Source organism: Myiozetetes cayanensis, unplaced genomic scaffold, assembly GCF_022539395.1.
Source record: "Myiozetetes cayanensis isolate MyiCay16 unplaced genomic scaffold, myiCay2020 scf3, whole genome shotgun sequence".
NCBI lineage: Eukaryota > Metazoa > Chordata > Aves > Passeriformes > Tyrannidae > Myiozetetes > Myiozetetes cayanensis.
The window spans coordinates 59,973,950-59,997,878 of NW_026087521.1; the positions used below are offsets into that span (position 1 = coordinate 59,973,950).

At 41.5% G+C, this 23,929-nt stretch overlaps 1 protein-coding gene across 1 annotated transcript in view; it reads left to right on the forward strand.

The window, feature by feature from the left end:
• DENND5B (DENN domain containing 5B) overlaps positions 1–23,929 on the forward strand; it is a 113,527-nt gene that overhangs the window by 46,970 nt on the left and 42,628 nt on the right. Inside the window, 3 exon segments of the mRNA XM_050323695.1 lie at positions 4,792–4,901; positions 10,056–10,722; positions 22,785–22,972. Coding sequence (XP_050179652.1) covers positions 4,792–4,901; positions 10,056–10,722; positions 22,785–22,972 — 965 coding nt within the window.

Below are 23,929 nucleotides of genomic sequence, written 5' to 3' on the forward strand. Positions count from 1 at the left end.
CTAAGGTCACTAAATTTATACATAGGATCACTCTTATGAAAGCTATCATGACTGACAACCTCACAATTGTAGCTGCATTTCCCTAGTAATTGTATCCTGTATCCAAAACACAGGTATTTTCCAATTCTGAGGAATCTTCTAATTTTGAAATTAAATTAGCACAGTTTTTCTTGATCTAGCATCTGTCACTTCACCATTTGCTTTTAATTTGAAACTAAATGTCCCTTTAAAAACCAGTGCCTTAAAGGGGAGGCACAAGTTGTGTAAGAGTACAGTTACATAGGGTGTAGTGTCCAATTGAAATGGAAATTGAGTCTGACATATTTGACACAATTTTGAAAACTATTTGAATATTTTTTGAAAATATCCTGAGAGCAAAAGGTTTCCATTCAAACCCAATTTTTTAACTTGCCTCTGAGAGGCAGCTTACCCTATGAGTTGTGCTGTTTGCATGAATTGGTACCACACATACCATGTTTCTGGCTGTGTTCACAGTACTGTTATCTGCCCATTAATATTTTAATATATGGATTCAATTCACATTTGATACTTGCTTCATTTCAATCTGCCTTGCTAATCCTGTTTGGGAAGTTAGTAAGCAAGCACTTAAAAGCACATAGATTTAATGCAAATTCACTGTTTGTCTAGAATAACAGCTAAGTAAATTCTATTTGCCATGTGTGGCTCAGCAGTTCAGAACTACCAAGGCTCAGAGCTGATACTGTCATGTACCCTTTGGTCCAGATCCCTTCCCTCTTGTTTGCCAAGAAGGTTTTTGCTCCCTGTGGTTCTCTTCCAGCTGCTTGTCAGTGTGGAGCTGGCTGTCGTGGTCCTTGTCTCTCATCTCATTTCAGTGAGAGTTGGGGGGTTTCCTGCTACTTTGGCCAAGCAATGACATTTCACCCTGACATGCAGGCTGCTTCCTGTCATATCCTCGTACTGTTTTTCCTAAATTGTGTGTCTTCTCTAAAAGCTCACCCTGTTTGACTTTCTGGGAGGTAGCTTTGTGTAGGGGGTGCTGTGTTGTGTCCTTTTGAGCTAATGACCGATTGATTCACTGTGGTGTGGGTTCTTGGCTGCTTTTTCTCTTTTGTTTTGTGATCACTGATTGAGAAAGTCATATTTTCTCTGTGTGTTTTTACCTTTAATTTATATTTTTTTTAAACCACCGTAGTAGTAAAATGCAAACACTGCAGAGACTCTGCAAAGGTAAGTTGTTTGTGCCATCTACTTTTCTGGATAAAATGAATCCATGTTGTCAACCTACTAGAACATTGGGACTGCTGTTTTTGGGAAGCTGGATTTCTTAAAGCAATGCTTGTGCTTCATAACCAAAACTTTTTAGACCTATCTGTCATCTAAAGGACTGCACAAATATCTTTGGCAGCATACAAATTATTGGTCACTTCCAAAAGCTGACTGAAACCCCGCTTTTATCATTATTACAGTGGTTTATTGGCAAATTCACCTTGTTTTTCTCCACTGGTTCTAGATGCTCCAGAGTATTGCCCACCAAGTTGGGGGGGGTGCTTTATAGGAAAAATGAGATAAAGGATATTAAATAATAAGAACAGCAAGATATCAGGGCCTTCACTGCTCTTGCATCCTCAGTGATGTATTTTTTGGTCTAACTTGGAAATAAATTTTTCAAGCAAAAGATGTTTTTACAACATCTATATGAGATAGAGTGGAACACTGGCCCCCAGAGAACCTGTGAAGGGCTCAAGTGATGAACTGCAAAAGTGATGAGTACCTCTGAACCACACAAATGACCCGATTAGCATCCATCCATTACATTACAGTAATGTTTTTGTGTTATGAAGAAGGAAAACTTTAAAGACATTTGGACTCCAGCAATCACTTACTGTCTGTGGTGTAGAACTTAATGAAGTCATCCAGTTCTTCTAAATTTTAGTAGAAGCAACCAAACAAATTTAGCATCAAATACTTGCCTATCTGCCAATTCACAGTTCTCAGGTAAGCTCTGTCAAATGTGAGAATGCTTGAAGATCTAATTAGGAAATAACCTCATGCATATTTGTTTGATTATGCAAGCACATTAATTATGGTTTGATACTAAGAATTAAAAACGTTGTTGAGTGTGTTTAAGTAAATACCTGGAGAGAGAATTTTTGCTCATGTTGCTTGTTGGGATCTTTATTTTGTGAAGTTTTAGGAATTGGTGGATAACATTATATCTTTATCTCTAATGCCTCTGCAAAGAACTTTTAGACCAAAATAAGAGATTATTCTACTGCCATGTTCTGCAGTAGAGTGATGGTCTCAGTTTTTTGGTATTTCAGTCTGACTTTGTAACTGAGCATGGAGAGGATCTTCATGTTCCCTTATTTGATCCAGTTTAGCTAATAACTTCAGTTTTCTCTATTTCAGTGATGCATATACTTTTGCTGGATTTCTGGTTTGCCTTGAGCAATTCCAGAAGCAGGCTGCTTTCCTCTACCAGAGCTTCCCATGTGGGATCATAGAATCATTTAGTTTGGAAAAGACCTCTAAGATCACTGAGTCCAACCATTAACCCAGCACTGCCAAGTCCACCACTAAACCGTGTCCCTAAGTGCCACATCTACATGTCTTGTAGATGCCTCCAGGGATGGTGACTCGAACACTTCCCTGAGCAGCACATTCTAATGCTTAACAACCCTTGCTGTGAAGAAATTTTTCCTAATATTCAGTATAAACCTCCCCTGATGCAACTTGAGGCCGTTTCCTTTGGTCCTGTCACTTGTTACCTGAAAGAAGAATCTGACCATCCCCCCTCACAACAATCTCCTTTGAGGTAATTGTACAGAGCAAGATCTCCCCAGTCCCCTCATCCACTCCCCATCTTACCATTTCCTTCCCCAGGAAATACAGCTGCAGCTGGGAAGAAAAAGATTTTAAACCCTCTGAATGCATTTGAATGTGAGTGCTGTTGGAAGAGGTGGTTTACTCTGCTCCACCGGGTTCCTGAACTCGGTGCAGTGGCTCTCACAGCAGGGTGAGATGCAATCCCAGCACCACTGACACGTGTCTTGAGGAATTTCCATCCACCTACACGCATCCTCCTGAAGGGAAACTCCAGCATAAGCCTCTGCTTCCCCTTCCTGACCAAGCAGGCAGCTGGTGTTGGTGTAAGAAATACCTGACCTCTGCCTCCTCTTCCTCCACCTGCCTCTGTTGTGCAGGTGCTGCTGCAAGGGCCCTGCCGCTGTGACCCCTGAGACACAGTGCAGCTTCTGCCCTCTGCACTGAAGATGTGCTAAGGGTTTCATACAACAAACAGTTTTCAACCCTCCTAAAATTTTGCCCTGATAATTTTTACCTTGTGAACTGCCACTGTGCTTCTCTCCATTCCTTTGTGTTCCCCACAATTACCTGCAGACCCTGAGCTCTGCCAGGTAAAAACGACAAGCTCTGCCTTCAGATGTCAGTTTGTACAGCAAGTTCCTTGGATCAGTTCACTCTGAGCCAAATGATTGTGTAGACTGTGCTTTGCAAGGAGCAAAGGGTATGTACCAAGTGGCTGCAGCCTCAGAAACCTTTGAGTAATTCCTTAACTGTGAATTTTGCAGCATCTCATAGGCTGCTCGCTGCACAAAGGGTTAATTGTTGTGTGTAACTCAACAAACACAAGTTATACTTGTATCCATGTTGCCTTCAGAGAGGGGTTAGTGAGGTCAGTGACCTCAGGAATGGTGGATTGCCTTTAGAACTTGCCAAGCAATGGAGTATTTTTTAATCCAAAATGATCCTTTCATTGAAAACATTAGTGAAATATTGGTTTTCTCTTTAATTATAAGGAGAAATAATATTCTTTTGTAAAGAAAAGAAATCCAGTTCTATTTCAGTGACATATTTTGAGAAGTACTTAGCTAACACTAAGAAGCCCTAAAGGGAGCCTTTGAGTGTGAAGCAAAGGTTGGTGAAAAACTCTCCACCCAACATCTCTCTCAGAAAGCAAATGAATAGGGAAGACCCACTTGTATTTTTTAAAGCAAGAATGCTGGACTTAGTAATCTGATACCTGAAAAAAAGTGTACTAGATGTTAATTTAATTAGTAGATTTTAACTTCTTGTTTTGATCAATGTTTTGCAAACTGTAGACAATCCAGTGGGGGAAACTCCATTAAAAATATCACTGTGAAATACAGTATTTGTATGCTGATAACTGGATGCATTTCTGCTTGAAGTCTAATTTCGATCTTCCTCTTTGCACTTGCTGGATTCTTTGTGTGGATAATGTCTGCCCTTGAAATTTGATGTAGAAAAAATAAATGTTTAATTTTCACACAGGACTTGTGGTATAAGAAAGATCATCCATAATGAATTCTTGAATAATTTATAATAGCCAAGAGGTGCTTATATTTTTTTATCGACCTTAAGACAGTTTCTAACAAACTTGAGGGAAAGTACCATTTCAGTGACTAAGTAAAGCCATCTCTAGATGTTCAGGATACAGGGGAAGGTCAAGAACTCAGTTTATTTCAGGGTCTTTTTCTGTAAAATCCCAGGAGTCATTTTTCTCTTGAAAATATATTTCCATGCCGTAAATACTAAGCTGGAAACTGGTTGGTAAGATTTTGTGGGAAGGAGGGTAAGATCAGACCGAATGTGCATCTTTTCTGTTTCTCCTTTAAAAGTAGTACCTCTGGAAGTGAAAATACCCTTCAGATTTCACAAAAAATAAAAATGGAAAAAAAAAAAGAAAAACAAAAGAAAACTGCCCAAGTGAGCTCTCTCTCTCTGAAGCCTCACTGTTGTGACAAATCATTATTTCTTCATTTGTTGCAGGAGAGAATTTTGACCAGAGTCCCTTAAGGAGAACCTTCAAGTCCAAAGTTTTGGCCCATTACCCTCAGAACATCGAGTGGAACCCCTTTGACCAGGATGCTGTCAACATGGTAGGTAGAAAACTCTCTTCTCAAGCTGTTACCTGACAATTTCAGCTCTTAAGCAGTGCCTGGGTTGTTTACAACCAGCCCTTGTGATGTGATGAACGAGGTGCTTCTGCTGGGACTAAGAGCACCCACTGGGTGTGCTGGGTCGAAAAGCTGTAGAGCTGGAGGTATTGTGAAGACACAGGATACTTTCAGGCACAGCAAAAGTAAAATGCCGAGTTCCCCTCGTTAGTTGTAGTTTTAGGTCTACTCCATGATGGAGCAAATCTAACCACTGTGCCAGTGACTGGGTGAGAAGGGGTGTGGTTACTCAGGATACATATCCACACGAGGCAAACCAAGGAATTTTTAAGATATTAATATCCCTGTGAAATTTTTGAGTACGATACACCTTGTGATTCTGCATATAGCAAGGGAAAGAGGAATCTTTATGCAGAAAGTAGGACTTACCTAAATCACAGCTTTTGCTGGGTCATCACTTTTTATGGCATCTTTGCATCAGTGCACCTTTGGTACATCTCCTTCCTCTCAGCTGAATTTGATGTGGGTGTGTGTGTTGCTTAGTCCCATGGACTGGGAAGGGAGGATAAAACAGTTATTGGAGTAGGGGCAGTGACAACTGAAAGACTGATGATCCACTGGGAATTTTTCTGAAGAGCTGATATTCAAAGGATGTTTTCAAAATCAGCAAAGCACTTGTTAGGAATATAACCTGACAACAGATTACTGGTATTTGAGCTTCCCAGTACAGAAAATGCTATTTGTTTTATAATTTAACAGGAACCAGCTTCTAACTGTTTTCAAAAATGTTTATTGAGTCTAACTCAATATTGGAAAATGAGGGAGCCCCTTCCCCCTCCAGTTTAGTTTAGATGTTCTTTGCATTTGCAGAGGGTAGGAGTGCATACTAGCTACAAAACAGAACTGATCTCATTGTATGGTACAGGTATGAAGTCAGGAAAATCTCCTGGCCCTCACCCAGGAGATAGAGAGGTGAGAAATAGATAAAACCCACAATAAAATAGGTTTTGCAAACGCAAAAATGCATTTGTAACTTCCCTGCGGTCATGAAGATGTAGATGTAGAAATCTGAAGTTATCTCAGTTTTCACTGAATTCTCTTTTTATGCGCTGTGCCAAATATTTAACATGGAAATACAGGAGCTGGAAGTAGCAGTGACACAGAGCTGATGCTGTGGTGCTGCACATGCACAGGAAGGCAGAGATGAGCCCGGTCACTCCCTCTGCCTGCTGACAGCTGGGGATTTCTGTCCTCTGCTTCCAAATGTGCACTGCTGGAGATGGTGTGGTATTTGGGCAGGGCTCCACATCACTTTGCTTAATACAGAAGGCATGAAGGACTCTGAGCAATGCTTCATCAGCAGATAAGATGGTAATAATTCAACTGCCAAGGCTGTTTATGCCTTTTAGTTCTGCCTTTGAATTGGGGATGTTAAGAGGAGAAGTGCTGGGGGTTGTGCAGCAAGAATATAGCAGCTGGAATTGCTGCATTATTTATCTCTCACATTACAGTTGGAAATGTCTAATATTCATGAAGTGTAGTCATAGTATCAGATAAAAATGGAATGCTAAAACCAGCAAGAGACCTATTAAAATAAAATAATTGAACTGAACAGCTGAAGAACACATCTTTCATTTGCAATGTGTCTTGGAGGAAAAAAAAACCATTTACTAACAGCAGCAGGATTTAATAATCTTTTAAATAATCTTTTGGAAAACTTCTTTATTGTTTTGATCCGAAGCATCATTTAAAGTAATATCCACTTCCACAGAATCCCTTGAGGCAATTATTGGCCTTTCTGATCTTGCCTTGCTGTATTAGTTCTGCCTATGTGTTTGCTTTATGTGAGCTTCCAGAAGCAATTTTCCTCAGAGAAGAAAATGCATAAATCCTTGAAGGTTAACTTGTGAGAACTCTGGCTTTGCTGGATGCTTAAGGAATTTCAATTGCCTTCTGGAACCATCCTGTCGCTTTAAAAATAACCCCCTGAACTTCCAAGCAATCAAGCTGCTTAAGAGTCATGTTTTCTCTCACTTTCAAAGTATGTATCAAAGTACAGAGTTCTCTTTAATAAGGAAGTGTTTCTTTCCCCCCACTGCTTTTCGTGATTATTCCTGCCTAGCCTCACATGCTATCTTCTGTGGCCACTCTGCAAGTGATGTGTTGTACCAAATTGAAGTTATCAGTAGACGGGAAACTGGAATTTTTAGGAAACAAGCCTGCTATTTTAGCCCTCTGATTCATCAAGATATATAAATCTTTGCCTGTATTTCTGAACTCCAAGGAAGCATTATCTGCTTAACGTCTCATGTACTGAAATAAAAGAATCGAAGGTTCCCTGGTGTAATTTGAAGGATGAGGCTTTAACACAAACAAGAGCATCTTTCTCTCCACCCCCTCACCCTCAGTGCAGTTTGGGTATGGAGCTTGCTGCCAGTGCATGTTGTGAACATGAGAAGTATATGGTGGCTTAAAAAGTGAAATGGAGGATCTAACAGAGAAGAGATGAACCAGTACTGGTGGGCAGTGGTCCAGAGGGGACTTTTGCTTCAGAAATATCTGGAAGAAGTGATGTCCAGGAGAAGGAGGAGGGAGGGATTACAGTGTGTGTGTCCTGCCTCTGTGTTTAGAGAAAGGGTATCTCCTACTCATGACTTCTAGAGAGAGGTTATGGATTAGTTGATACCTTTTTAACTATCTTAGTGAAACTTCCTTGTATTTTTACAAACCATCTTGGTTAAAAGCCTTATTGCAAATACTATTTAATTCCAGATTTTTCTGCTGACAGATACATTTAAATGTAAATAGTAAAGTGCTCTGGAAACCAAAATCCTCTCTTTTGATCAGTAATCTTGGGCAGTTTTCAGTGTTTATACAAACATGCAGTACAGGTGACTGACTGCCTTCTCACTGTTAGCCAGCCAGCTTCACACCAGCAGGCAAAGATTTCACCCCCCCTTAGCACATCCCAAGCTGCCCTTCCCCAACACTCTCCTGTGGCATGTGTGACACAGATGAGATGGGAAGTGATTGATGTCCGAGGCCCTAAGATGAAAGTTTTCATGCATTAACCGCAAATTCAAAGCTTTCTGTATTGCTGGAAAATTAGTACAGGCTCTTCCTTTTGATCTCGGCTTCTTAAGTGTCTCCTGGTCCTTCTTCCTGCCTCGGTGCTTCCCATCTTCTTTCTTTCTTTCTCTGCTTTTTCCCGTGTCCTCTTGTAGGTCTAACAACAGCAGCAGTCTCTGTGCCAGGGTTTGCAGCCAGGGTCTGAAAATGTTGTTGTTCTGCTGTGGCTGAAACTTAATAAATGAGTATCCCTTTGTGTGTATATACTCAGTATATAAAGGACAAGGGAATAACAATTAAGACTTGGAGGAAATTTATTTAAACAGGCTTCTGAAGCTGTCTCAGCTGGTCTGAATTTCCCTGATGCTTATCTGTTCTTGATCTTAGCAGTATATATAATTTTCTTATGCAGGTATTTTTCTGTACAGTGAAGAAAAATATAATCTTTGATAGCATTAAGATTTAAACCTATGATTTCAGCCTGGTTGGCTTTGATAAGGCTTATAGCCACCACTGAAAGCTTACATTCTAGAAATAAATTTTTATTAAGCAAGCCTGTCGAAAAAATGAGGTGAAGAGAGATATTTATTGGGCAGAATAAATTTAAATAAGTGTGAAACAAGGATTTTTTACTACTTCTTTATTGGAGAAGCCTTAACCATGGCACTACTGTTAACGCCTCAATAAAAACTGTAAAGCTTTTGAATGAAAACGTGGCTGCAGTTTCAAAGTGGTTCAAGCTGCAGTTTCATGGTTTGTATCAGCAAAACCCATCAATTGAATTCAATTCTTTTGCCAACTCCAGGCTACTTTTTTCCCTATTCATTACCTTTTTGAGCAATATATAAGAGCTGTCCTAGATAATTTAGGAGCCTGATAACCTGTTGTGAAGTGAGTCTGGACCACTTGTCTAAATCTCAGCTGGGCTGGTAGCAGCTTTTCAAATCAGATTTTCAAATGGTCTGTGCAAGGTGCATTGCAGAAGTTCAGGGTAGGATGTGCCTGAAAATATATGATTATTTCTCTTGACCTCTTCTACCATCAGAAGAATTTGCTTCAGGTCAAGGTGAGGCAGTAGGGGATACACTCAGTTGTGTGTAGGTTCACATCCCTTGGGAAAGTCAGCTTCAACTGTTGCCTTTTGGAAAAGGAGGAATGCTTTGAAGGCTCTCCCTCTCTTCTTTCTTTTCTATTTCTTCAGATGGAGGGTACAAAGGCAGCTTTAGTTGTTCGTTTATAAACATACTGATTTAACTAGAACATGAGGAGTTTCCTGCTGATGCACATTCAAACAAGTTTTGCTGGATGTTTGCTATTGTGTATTAGATGGCTGATAGCACTCCCGAGGAATGTCTGGAAAAATGCCTCCAGTTATTATCACCAGGGCCATGTTTCAGAGAAACACCCAGTGTAGTAGAATCACTGCAAAGGATTTTGCTGAGTGGTAAATTAAAAAGGAGGTTGTCATAGATTTTGGGTGTTTCCCTCCCTATCCTCCCCGACTCCATTTTTTTCCAATCTAAACTATTTTGTAGCACTTAAAGAAGAAAGTAAATGTGGTAGCTTAATATCTGCCAGTCATTTGGGGCTTGGTTTGTTGGGGTTTTTTTCCATAAAATTAGGGAAGATCAAAGAAATTCAAGAAGTCTGTTTAATTTTAATTCAGTGGTATAAGATGCTTCTTTGGCTCTCTGATTTTAGAGCACTGTGGGCATGATATATGGAAATGAGAACGAAACTGGATGTTTTTATATGATGCTTAAGTAAATGACACAAAGACTATTCAACTGTGAAAATAATTTCAGAAAGTAATGAAAATGAGTTGTAATGACTTAATAGATGGGTAATTTTGAAGGGTGTTTTCCTTTCTTCAGTCATGTCTACCTCTTCTTTTTAGTAGCATCAGTTTTAGGCTCTTTGTTCTTGGATACTTTTCAGGGGGATTATGTTTAATGATAAATGGCTTGTTGTGATGCAGCGGATAAAAAGAATGTGCCCGTATAGCAAAAATAACAAAATAAAATTGTAGCTTAGATAACTGCATCTATTTCTTCTCTCATTTCTTAGCTGTGTATGCCCAAAGGGCTGTCCTTCAGGACTCAGGCAGATAACAGGGATCCACAGCTCCACTCATTCATCATCACCAGAGAGGATGGCTCTCGTACGTACGGGTTCGTGCTCACGTTCTACGAGGAGGTCACGAGCAAGCAGATCTGCACAGCCATGCAAACGCTGTACCAGATGCACAATGCAGAGCAGTACAGCAGTGTCTGTGCCTCCTCCTCGTGCAGCATGGACTCCCTGGCCAGCAGCATCGACGAGGGCGACGCCACGTCCCTCGCCAAGCTCCAGCGGTACAACTCCTACGACATCAGCAGAGACACGCTGTACGTCTCCAAATGCATCTGCCTCATCACCCCCCTGCCCTTCATGCAAGCCTGCAAGAAGTTCCTGATCCAGCTCTATAAGGCAGTGACCTCCCAGCAGCCACCACCGCTGCCCCTGGAGAGCTACATCCACAACATCCTCTACGAGGTGCCCCTGCCGCCCCCGGGGAGGTCGCTCAAGTTTTATGGGGTTTACGAGCCCATCATTTGCCAGAGGCCTGGGCCCAACGAGCTGCCGCTCTCTGACTACACCCTGCGGGAGGTCTTCGAGCTGCTGGGCCTGGAGAACCTAGTCCAGGTTTTCACCTGCGTTCTTCTGGAGATGCAGATCCTTCTGTACTCGCAAGGTGGGCGCTTGTCCGGCGGTGCATGTCGGGTCTGTTTCCATCGGGCAGTTCCCGGGCAGCTGCAGCCACGGGAGATAACAGAATTTAATGTTACATGGAGCTAATGTTGATCTTTAGGGGATTTATGAAACGTGAGAAGAAAAAACATGAGAGAAGTGAGTCTGTCCTAACAAAAGCACTAAATAATTGTTTCCTCCAGGCAGTCTTGGTGCCGCTTGTTCAATTGTGCGTTGTATTTATCACTTGTGAAAGCTAGCAACAGAATTATCTTGATTATTATCCATACACTGCCCTTGACAAATCCTGTCTTCTGCAGGAATACCAGCAGAAAGTGTAATACATCTTGCAGAAGGCACTCTTGCTACTTTGTTTTTCAAATTTCAGCAGCATACTGAGGTTGGGTGAAATTTCCTGCCTCCTGTGTGATGGATATGTTCTGGTTAAAATGCTGGGAGTTTTTAGCACTTGGAGGGTGCTGGTACTTCTTTTTGACACACTTAAGATTGCAGTTGGCCAAGGCTGGCTGCACTGGCAGAAGTTGCTTGCACAGAGCCTGTGCAGTTGAAGTGTGCCAGCAAGCTTTTGAAAATCTGGTCTGTACCTTTTCTCTTATGGTTGTGTATTTCTGCAAGAGTGCCATACTCTGCTACAGGTTTGGGGAAATCCTGATTTAGCGCTGGGAATGCTCTGAGGTTTTACACCCCTGTTCCTGTTTCCTGTACAATACTGGTTGCTATGGGTCTGTCCCTGAGGATATTCAGATCCTAAGAGTAAGTGCTGCAAATGTTTCAATGCACCAGAGTGCCCAAATATGTCAAATTCAAGTTTCCTTATGGCTTTCAAAGGGATGTCTCAGTGTTTTTGGAAGTTCCTCTAAGTCTCACTGGATCCCTGTCCATATTATTTGGGTTTCCAAATGGCATCTGTGATGCTGACCCTAAATTATGAAACAGTGCCTCAGGGAAAAATGTTTAGGGTATTGAGGGGGCTGCTTTCATCCGATCAGAATGAAAAACATGAAGCCAGGAGGTATCCATACCTTTTACTGGCAAGAGGAAAAGATGCTGAATACCTAGGCTTCTCAAGAGATGTGGCTCAAGAAACACACAGCTTGAAATGGAGGAGGGGAGAGAGGATGGGAAGTCATCTAAAATGAGTACAGGTGGTGAACCTTCAGGCTCCAAAAAGGAATGCTTGTGTTTGTCATAGGAAAGAAAAGGTCAGTAAGTATGTAATGGTAATGCTAATAACTAAATGACTGAGAATGGGCAAAAATGTTCAGGGAGGTGGAAAAGAGGGTAGTTCCTCTGCAAATGATGGAATTCAAAGGATTGCTAGTTCTTTGCAGAGCTCTTCTCCACATGGGCTCTAGGGGTTTGCTTTCAAGAACTGAAAATGAAGGGTTTTATCTGCTCTCAGTTTGAAGTATGAGCAGAAATCCTGCTGTTAGTTTTGATTAGGCTCCTTTTCCACTCCTTTCTGCTCCTCTGTGTGTGTGTGTGTGTGTGTGTGTGCACTTACCCCTTTCTTCCTCGTTTGAATTGTGCTGCCTTTGTTACTTTACACTGGGATTTGACATTAAACAGCAGCACCACTAAAATGCTTCCCCACCCATCCCTTCTAGTCAATCCCACCCTGGTCCTTGCTGATGGACTCACTGAAAACTGATTTTTTTTTTTCCTCTAAGGTAGTAGTGTTAGGAAAAATGTGCTTGTTGGGTTATATTTTAATATTTTGTGCATGTGGAGAGCAACCTGTGTATGCATTACTTTTGTAACAATCCTTCAGACAGATACAAAATACACACTAAATAATTTTGACTCAATTTTCAGTGCCACCGGAAGTTGGAAAAACATTATTCTTCCAATTACTGGCTATAATTTAAGGGTTTAGTGGTTTTGTTTATTTTCACTGTGGTTTGTGGGGGTTTTTTTGGTGGTTTTTTTTTGGTGTTGGGGTTTTTTTGTTGTTTTTTTTTTTAGCAAAAATGAGATAATGAGAAGTAATCCTTTCTACCCTCCAAAACTTAGATTTTTTTTTTTCTGTGCCTCAATTCTAGAGGTGTCCTTGACATGACTTTTTACTTCCCTAGCTATTATAGACACAACTTAATGGTGCATGGGGGAAAGTGTACAGTTGTATTAGGGAAATTCTGTGATTATGTAAATAGCATCGTAATGCTGGTTCCCAGAGGTGAGGAGTGTGGAGTGGAGGGCAAGTGCAAAGCCTCAGTTTTGGCATACCCTGACAGCTGAGTTCTTGACTAATTGTGCACTGTGGCTTCTTTTCAATGTCAGTCTTGCAATTCCTGAAAGAGAAAACAGCAGCTACTTTCCTATTTGAGACGTAACCAGCCTAGATACCACTGAAATCTCTCTAAGCTTTGAGATGCACTGGGGAAAAACACTTTCTTAACTCCCAAGTTCTTTCAAAGCAAAAGAATAAAGGTTTTTGGCTTATTTATCTCTTGTTCCAAAATAAAGAAAGAGAGAGGGATTTTGTAAGTTCATCCTTCCCTCTCTTCCTGCTTTAAAGAGGATGGACTTGTTGGATTGTGTTTCCAGTAGCCCGGCCTTCCTGTGACCTCCCCAAACTCAACAAGAAATTAGTAGGAGATGCTCTTGCATGCCACTGGTTGCAGTCTCAAGGAAGACAGCATTATTTACCCAAAATCAGAGTTCACTGACTTACTGCTGTAATACTCAAGAAATCAGAGCATTGCACCAAAACCTACTTTAGTTCAGCAAAGTATTTCAGTGGGAGAGCTGCTAATACATGTATGGGAAATGGAAGCTGACTTATTAGTGGTTCTCCTAGCCCTGAAGCTTTTCATTCAATCTTGCCAAAAAATTTGTTATTCTTTTAAAGAATAAGTAGTTATTTTGGAAAGTTGAGTGAAAGTATAAATGGTTGCACAACCCTGACCACACAATGAGCCTAGTTGGTGATAACAGCAGTGAAGGGCTGGCAGGAAGGTTGCACAGGGGCCGTACTGGCTTTTCTGGAGTGGCTTTTCTCAAGGGAACTAGGAGTTGGTGATGAGAAAGTTTATTTTTAACCCTGTAGCTGAGGCATAATGTTTCCAGCAGCCTGAACAAAGGCATCTAACTAAATGGATAGGTGAGGGTGTTGGGTGACTTGACCCAGCTTGCTCTGGATGTTTTCCCAGCATGATACAAGAGTGTCTGGCACAGCTCTGCAGTGAGGACAGGACCAGTGGGTAGCTGTTTGTACCATGGCTGCTGCAGTCAACTTTGGGTATCTAGTTGCATTGTTCGTGGTGTTTTTACAGGTGAGTGGTATCCCATCACTTGGGAAAATGCAGGGATTGTACTGAACTGTAATTTCAGTTTACAGCTGTGGTGGCCAAACAGAAGGGTGGAGAAACTGACATAAAAGAATGATGAGCTCATTTTTCAAGCTGCATTTTGGACTGCAGACAACTACCTTAATCCTCATCTTTATACTTTAAAATAGCCTGGTGCTACAGAGCTCTCCCTGTGGTTTTACAAACCACACTATGGGACCTAATAGTGTAGGTATCTGTGTCTTTCTGGGGCAAAAGCCACTCTGACCAAAGCATTTCAGTCTGAAACTTTGAAATGTCTGTGAGCTTCAAGTGGTGCTGTGGCAGCGTTAAGGCAAAATGCAGAACAAAGTGACACAGCTGGCTGACTGGCAGAGACCTGTGCTTGCACCTCAGTGGCGAGGCTGAAAAGAGCAGCCCTTACTGTTCAGGGAGACAGTGTGGACTTCCAGGGAGTTAATCAAAACCACTGTTGGTGGGCAGATGTAACAGACTGCCCGAAGTGCCAGCTTTGATCTGCAAAGGGGATATAAAAAGCTGCACCTGAAAGCACTGGAAGCTGAACTCCGAGTCTTCGGGTTACATCTCTCTGCATATAGAGAACACTTTTAAGATTAAACAGAGACAGGTTTTAACCCTGGGGCTTTGAAAACCAAGGAGAGAGATTAGAATGTTTTTTTCCCTGCAATTCTTTGGGTTGCAGTCTTTGCAATGTTCTTGCAAGTGCCCTTTATTTTATTCAGAGCACAGCTCTCTGGTGCAACCATGCAGATGTAAGGGTCTTGTTATGTCCACTCTGCAATAGCTGCCACAATTTCCCAAGGATCGGTAACAAAACACCACTGGCATGAGATTTCTGCTGGAGAGAGATGAATTAAACTCTAAGCTCTGCAGAAACCTCAGCAATCCATTTTGTATGTCTGCCTTTCCAGGGATTTAAGCACGAGAGGGAACGTGTGGATGAGACAAAGATAAACTTCTTAGAGCTTAGACTGTTTCTACTCATTATATTTTTGAGCATTTTCCAAGTTGTTTTTCCAAGGGCTTGAGTAATTGCTTCTCCAAGATTTAAAAAAAAAAGAAGGCAAAGAATATTTCGATCTTAGAAATTATAATACAAATGACTATGCATATATAAGTTCATGGCCTAGAAAAAGGTAGTGTCTGAAAGATCTTTCTTAAGAAGTCTGTTTTGGGGAACATTTTTAAAAACTAATATACACATGATGTGTTTGCCTTTTAAAGCACTTTTACACCAAGTAGCTGTGTAGAAAACCTTTGCTCTTCTGCTCGTTGTTTAAATAGTTGCCCTCCACACTAGTATTCATCAAAATCAATGGGAGGTTATTGCAGAGAACAATTTACATAGGTCTCTTTCAACTCAACATATTCTGTGAAAATCTGTCTGTGCTGTGAAAGAGACCTGGGACTGGGGCCTCAACAACAACACACTCAGAAGAGGCTGCAGTGCATCTTCCTCTGGAAAGGAGACAAGTAACTGGGTAGAGTAATCAGAGAATGAATTATACTCTTCCTTTTTAACTCAGGTGAAAAGACAAAACTGGTTTTTAATTGGAAGTTGCTCGACTTTGTTAGCCAAAGTCAATACAACCTGAAAAGTCAAGGTTTTAAAGCATCTGGAAATAAGGAAAAGGAGCTAGTGCAGGTCTGTCCTGCAGCCCCACCCCTGTTTGTGTTCACAATGGGCTGTAAAGGAAGATTGGGTCACTGCTTTGAACACTGTGCATGCACACACACTCCACCACCTCATTCATTGGATCTCATTATTTTCCATGATGAAACCTCTTTTCCTTTTAAGAATGAGGGAAATAAAGTTAAATTAGACCTTTCCACTCCAGTTACAGCAAATATCAGCTTTAATATCATGGCAATCAAAAGTGGTCTTGAGCAAAGTTGTTCCCTGCCAGAGTCTGTGTCTTCCCCACCACCTCAGTGCCTCCTGGGAGCCTGCTGTGCCCCAGCAGCTGCAGGGACAAGCAGGGGGCTCCCTCTGTCTTCAGGAGCATCCTCATGTGTCCTGCTGGCACCTTGTCAGCCTTGTCACGGACTTTTGCCTTCCTCTCAGAGACTTAACCATGCTGGTAATGGGAGCTAATTCTTAAGGTGGCTCTTAATCATAGACTAATTTATGCTGAACCACTAATGGCAGGCTGTGACACAGATGAATCATAGAAATGGAAATTCATTGAAGTAGAAGTAGGTTTTTTTGGTTTTGTTTTTTTACATTATATATTTGCCAATGAGGGAAAAGGGTAAGAATTGGCTTCGGTGAATATTGGCCTTGGGATGTTTCCCTTTGGGCAGAGCTGATCCCCAGTCTGAGAGGCTAATTCTTACTTCAGGCAGGCTCATCTTGACCATTCTGTTTAAGAAAATATGTATTTTGATATTTGCATAAAATGCCACTCTGCTTTTATGGAGTAACTCACGTGCTTTGTCACTTGCTGGTAAATCCACTCTTCCACTGGGGATGCTGCTGGTTACAGCGCCATGTCATTGCACCTGCACAAGTTCCCTGAATGTAGCACTGCTGCAAGGTGATTTGTATAGTGAATAAACATTTCCTGAACCATTTTTGTGCTTTTTATCTGAACATCTCTTGAAAATCACCTGGACTGCCTTGCCACTCATCACAGCTGCCAGTATACAAACCAGATGAAAGGTGGAAGCTTCCAGGGTGCTTTGATGTCTGCAGCACTTCTTTGTGCTGCTTCTGTGAAGCTGCTGAGATCTGATTTGAAAACCTTTTGCTTTCATAAACAATTTTTGTCTCAGATGTGAGTTTCAGATTTTGTTTTTCATCTGCAGTAGGCTATATATAAACATCACAGATCTGAAGGTACCAAGCCCTAAGACAGGTCTCATAACAGTTATGTGCCATTCCTGACTCATGCTCAGAGCTCAAAGCGAAATATTCATTTATATTTTCCAGTTTTTCCTGGCTCATCTAATTCATATCTTGTTACCAAAAAAAAAAAAAAAAAAAAAAAAAAAAAAAGACAACAGCAATTGCTTTTAATACTTTGACTGAAGAGGTAACATGTTGAAAAACTATTGGGTGACAAGAATGTTTTAAAGCCTGTATAGGTGTTTCACTCTGAAGAATTAGCTTTTATTCATTAAGGTTCGTTGATGATTTTTTTTTTCTCTGTTGTTACTTTGTTTTATTTAAAACTATTGCTTAGAATTGTTTTGTGCATTTTGATAAAGTACCCTCTGAGAACATCATTTGATTACCATCTTCCAGGATATCTTTAAATAGGTTTGCAAAGCTGCAGTTATACTTTATGCATGTTCAAAAAGCAGTAGAGGAAAGGAACTGGTGTCCAGGTTACTCATCCTCTCAGATACTTCCAAGTGCTTTCAAATTGTATGTAAAGCGGGACTTTAAAAGGAAAGGGAAGAAGCACAGTCTATTTTTAAAGCATTGGACTGGATTTAGAAGATCCAGGCTGTAACTCCAGCTCTGTGGTAGGCTTCCTGCCATACCTTTGGAAGGTTACAGGAACAGAGAGCTGGAATACTGCCAGGTTATTCTTTCATTGGGAAGGAGGAGGTTGTTGAAACTGGAACGCGTACTGATCACAGCAGGAATGCCGTTTCTGGTTTGAATGAGCATGTGTGCTCTTACACGTGTCCTGTACACAAAATTCCTGTGGTTGGGCATTTGCTGGGAAGGTCACAGGTGAAATTCTCTTCTGTTTGATTATGACCAAAGATTTGAACCTGTTTTGGAAGTAGCACCCAAATGAGATCTTAGTTGTTTTGGCAGGGATAACACTGATGCCCCTTTTCCCTTTAGAAGGGTCTTGGTTCTGCTTTGCTGCAGCATTTGAAGGATTTTGAAATATCAGACTCCTTTGTAGCAGGAAAAGTAATTTTTATGTTGAGCTTTGTGAATTGTTTAACATCTCAGAGCTTCTATAGAGCCTGGAAAATGCAAGGAAGATTATTTTGTTTTGTTTTCTCAGTCACTGCCTCTGTTTGAACTTTAAGCTCTTTGAGATGGATATTTCTGCACACACAGTATCTGTTGTAATACTGTGCTGATTGGTTATTTTCCTGTTATTGTGTTGTGGAGAATCAACATCAAGACAAATAATTGCCAATTTTGTCCTCTTTCAGAAAAACATTTATAGGGAATTGATGTTCAAACGTTGAAACCATTTCCATCTCCAGCAGAAAACAGCGATTCGTAATTATACAGGAATGTCTCAGGGTTTGCATTTTAAGCACTCCATTGTATTTTATGAGAGATGTGAGTGTTACCAGACCTTTGTAAAGCGTGGCTGGAGTGTGGTGCTCATGCAGAACTGGCAGCCTGCGGCAGAGCAGGTCCCCGCTGCAGTTACGTGTCCTGCCCAGGAAACTGAGATACAGCGGACTTGGCTGAGGGCCCCCAGCAGATGATGCCAGAAAAGGCAGTTTGATCCAGGCTCTTTTAACTTGACTGTTTTGCCCTCTTCTTCACTCAGGGAGAAGGTTAAGTGTGAGAGACAGTGCTGCGCCAAATCCAGCTTAAGCGGTTGTTAGGAGGCAGCAGTTGCAATAGAAGCCCCAGGGACCACTTTGCCCTGGGATTATCCTCCTTGAGCAGTTTCTTTTGGAAACCATTCTGTGAAAAAATTAGAGGTTTAACTCCGAACATGAAGAATCATAGGATAATTTTGATTGGAAAAGACTTTTAAGATCATCGAGTCCAACCATAAACCCAAACGCTGCCAAGTCCACCACTAAATCATATCTCTAAGTGCCACATTTACATGTCTTTTAGGTGCCTCCAGGGACGGTGACTCAACCTCTTCACTGCTTGGCAACCCTTTCAGTGAAGAAATTGTTCCTAATATCCATTCTAAATCTCCACAGGCACGACTTGAGGCCATTTCCTCTTGTCCTGTCGCTTATTACTGGGGAGAACAGACCGACCCCCACCTTGCTATAATCTCATTTCAGGTAGTTGTGGAGAGTGAGAAAGTCTCCCTTGAGCCTCATTTTCTCAAGGCTAAAAAACCCCAGTTTCTTCATCTGCTTTTCATAGGACTTGTGCTCCAGACCCTTCACCAGCTCTGTTGCCCTTCCCTGGACATGCTCCAGCACCTCAGTGTCTTTTCTGTAGTGAGAGGACAAAACCAAACGCAGCACTCGAGGTGTGGCCTCACCAGTGCTGAGTACAAGGGGACAGTCACTGCCAGTGTAATGTATGTGATGCATGTGAGAGACATGGAGCAAGTAGATGGAAAGGAGGTCCAGGGCAGGAGAAATTTAAAGCTCAAAGCCTGTCTGCATGCTTTAGAGAGACACGCCTGCTGTTTGGGACACTTGGCAAGTCTCGGGATCCTTTGGGTCCTTTCTCCACTGTCCTGGGCTGCACAGCAAAGAGAAGGGCAGGCACTGCCCTGGGTTTAGGTCTCAACTGTCCACTACTAATTTCTGTACCCAGGGATGATCTTGCATGGACCAGATCCTTGCTCTGGTGGCAGCAGCTGCTGCTGTGGGCCATCACCATGGGCTGTGACCTTCTGCTCACACATTTAAAGCAGTCAGGTAGTAACCTTCCTTGTTGGCATGGCAGGGCCTTTCACTGCACCACTTCACCCACCTATGAGGTGGGTGAGCCCCAAGAAGAGGAAAGGATTTATTTCACAGATCTCAGGAAATTGCCTGGGTTTGAGCCATTTATCTCTCTGAGCTTGTGACCTTCTGTGGATATCACCCAGACAGTCTTTTTACTTTTTGTATCTTTTTCTGGACGTTTCTTGATGACAGGTGAATGGGTTGGAGTAGGATCAGAGAATAATTTTCCTACCTAGGCCTGTAATTCATAAAATAACTGACAAAACTTGTCTTGAAGTTGGAGATTGTTATCAAAGTGTAGTAATGATGTGGGATAGAACCTGGAAACACTCTCTTGCTTTACACAAGCACACTGAGTCTACACAAACCCTGTTTTTTCCATTAACTTCCATTTTTTCCCTAGGTTTTGGGGTTTTCTCTATTCTGCCTCCCCTTTTTCTGTCTCTGGTTTGGGAAAATGGAGTAGTCCCTTGTTTTCAGGTTTTCCTCAGTAACCACGTAAACTTCCCACAAATGATGATTGGTAAAAGAATCTCTCCATCAAAGATAAACAAAACACTTCAGACCTTACAGGATAGGTGTCTAACCTTCTACAGGCTTGAATGAACATAAAAAGTAACCAGAGTTTATGACTTCTCTAAACAGGTATCAAAAGAACCATTTTCAGATTTTTTTAATATTATTTTTCTGGAGGAACCTGGGAACTTCCCTCTTTTCAGTCAAAACTGAACCGATTACCTCTGTTAATCACTGACAAGCATTGCTAGATGGTAACAATTAGCCTAATAATTTGATCATCACTAGAGGTTTTTTGGCTGTTTGTTTTGGTTTTTTTTTTAAACAGATTTCCTCATAGTAAATTGGTTACAAAATTAGTGCTAGTGACCATGTTAAGTGTTATCAGTAGTACCAGAGAAAAGTGAGCACGCATTTCCAGAGTTGAATGCCCTTATCCAAAAAGATACTTGCACTTTTGCTGTCAAAACCTGTTACTTCATGTGGCTACATAGATCAGAAGGGATTTTGAGTTCTCATGGATACTAAGACATGTTACTTTCTGTATTTGATTTTTATTTTTAAACCTTTAAAACCTGCAGAGTTATGAAATGTTCTGAGACTCCTAAGCTTTGCCAGTAGGTACTGTAAGTTGGCTTTGTATACGAGCTCCTCAACAAGACAGAGAATGGACATGTATAATTATAGGCCATTGCAGCATGGGGAGGGACTCATAAATGGCTGGTCTGTAGCTGGGAGTGATTTTTGAGGTGTAACCTTCAGACTGACTTGCATGTATGAATTAATTTGGAAGACTGAATGAATAGCTGTTAGTAGGACAAGATGAAAAATGTTTTTGCCCTGCTGACTGACCTTCTGCAGATCAAGGCTGGTTTTCCACAGAGAAGTGCTAGCAAGGAGAATGGGTTATGCAATTTGTTGTTCTAATTTGCATATTTATTCAAGTGTATCTTCCCAGTGACCTCCTAATAGCTGCACAGTGTCAGATGACAGTGCTTTTGCTGTTGTTGATGTTTTCCAGGGTGTCTGGCTTGCTTGTTCAGGAAACGGGAAGGGCCAGGCTGGGTTCTCTCCAGGCAAAAGCAGTCAGTGGGGCTATAGGAAAAAACCCTTCATACCTGACTCCAAACCAGAGTGCTCAGACATGTATCTTTAATTTCCTGGTGCGGGGCAGAGGGATCAGGAGACATGGGCAGCAATCCAAGCGTTACCAAGGATCTGGGTCTGGCCTTGGTGAGAGAGAAAATCTTTTGGATGCTCAAACCACAGCTTGAGAGACTCACCTGGCACTGATGAGACTTGATTTTGGTTACAGCCACAGAGGGCATGTCCCTTTTGCCACTCTTGCTGGTTACTGACGACATACCCACGCAGTGAAGCTGAGGGGAACGACTCTTTTTGCAAATAGTGAAGAGCAGCTTTCACAAGTGGCAGAGGCCCAGGGTGGGAATCAGAACTGACTCCCCCTCTTGTCTGTGCAAGTCACAACCTTGCACTTCCGTGTTCCTGTCTTAAATGAGATGCACTGCTTCTTCACGATCAGCTAAGATTCCTAAGGAATTTGGGGTTAAGTACAGTACTTTTGTGTTCTGCAAAATTTAGGGGGAGTCTTTATTAATTCAGAAGCTGCTGTAAGATGAGGTAGAAGCAAACATCTGGTCATCTGGCATCACATTCACCAGGAGCTTACGAGACCCAGGGGTCTTTACCTGCTTCCAAATGGAATGTCTGCAGTTTGAGATTTGCTGTAAGGATGACCATCTCTTTAATACCAATGTGCAATTTATCTATTTATATGGTTTTTAAATACTGTTCTCAATGTATTTCTTCATTTATATTAATAAATAGGTTGTGATATTCCATCATGCCAGCTGGATATTTGAGAAATAATTTGCTCTTACCCAAACTCTGAAATATTTTGGCAGCTCAGCTGGATCAAAATAAATTTTAACTTAAAAAATAATGCGCGGTGTGTTTGCTTGAATCAAAACATTGCAAAGCAACGAACTAGTGGATTAAATAGAAACTTGGAAAAGTAATGCAATATAAATATACTATCTACACAGAATATTTCTGAGGACTAAATTTATATTAGGCTTCTGTTTGGATTTTACTTGAAAGCAGTACTTTTAAATACTTAGGGACTGTAAACTTCTGCTGGTATGTGACCAAGGCAAGTCTTCTGGGAAGTGCACTCAGCCTTAGAAGTAGAAGCAAGTGGAGCAGAAGCAGGCAGGCAGGAGCAAGCAAGAAGCCACAATGTTTCTTTGAAGTCCATTTCCTTCTCCTCCTTTTCCCTTGTAAAAATTCATGCTTTCTATAGAATTAGAGTATCGTTATCCTGTACTATAGAAAGAACTTTTGTTATCTTTGTAATAAATTAATTTAGTGACAGAATAGATCTAGATAAGATGTGAATATCTATGCTCAGCAGTTTTTCTCAGAGTAATGAGCTTTGACAAATTAAATAATGTCTAAGGTTTTTAAGTTTAAGGTTTGTAAGTACTGTCTTATTTTCAAAAGAACATCTTACCACATAAATGTGGTTTCTCTCTTGTTTTGTCACTGATGTCCTTGCCAAAGAGATTTCAAAAGCAAAACACAGGGATATAATTCAGTGTCTGTCTCTCTCTCCCCCGTCTAGATTATCAGCGTCTGATGACAGTGGCAGAGGGAATCACAACGCTGCTGTTCCCGTTTCAGTGGCAGCATGTGTACGTCCCCATCCTTCCTGCCTCTCTCCTGCATTTTCTGGATGCTCCTGTTCCCTACCTGATGGGGCTGCAGTCTAAGGAGGGGACCGACCGCTCCAAGCTGGAGCTGCCTCAGGAGGTCAGTCTCTGTCTGTGTGTGAATTCCTGCTGGAAAATGCCATGCCTGATGTTAGGAGGCCTCTCTGGCACTGTGGCCCTGCCCTGCCAGCCTCATCCCATCCTCATGTGAGCCTGTGTGTTCCTGGCTGGGTTGAGGTCTGTTACTAGACCAGTGCCCTGGCCTCAAACGAACCAGATTTGCATTGATACTGTGCCTGTGAACCACTTAGAGAGAGAAAAAAGGAAGGAGAGGCCATCTTCATCATCTAGGTGTTAAAATCCCAGGTGATGGTAGAGAATAAAATACGGAGATTTTTCTCCTTGAAGTTTGACTGAGATGACAAAAACAGCTTCACACTCTAATCTGGTCATACAGCAGAGCCTTTGGGATATGGCTAACCTGTCTGCCTTCCAGATGGTGACTGGAAGCAGAACAAGCCATGCTTTTTAACTTGGGTTTCTTCTTCAAATCAGTGGGAACCCCCAAAATAACTGTTCATATGGCAGTATGACAGTGGCAGAGCTGAGCTCAGATATGTGCAGAGACCTCTCCTGGCAGCAGAGTCCTTAAGGCTTGCAAATATGTGCTCTAACTGGGAAGGCAGGTTGGAAGCCACAGCCGAGGAGAATATGCTAGAGAGGGAGTTTGTGTGTGGAAGTGGAGGGATACACACAGGGTAAGGATAATACAGTTTTTTAAAGAGGTCTATTTTCAGTATTAAATGGAGGTGACTGAGTCTTAGCCTCAGTGGCATGTAACTGCAAATCAGCTTTTACCTCATGGATACAATGACCAAAGCACATGAAATTTGCATTGATGAGGAAATGGAGCTGGTATCAAGCTACGCTCCTCGGTAAAATCACGCTAATATTATATAATTACTGTGATTTTAAAAATCATTAGTCACATGCTTTTAGTTAGCAGATTAAGCTGTCATTTTCCTTAAATTAAAATTTTAACGTGACAGGCTTGAAG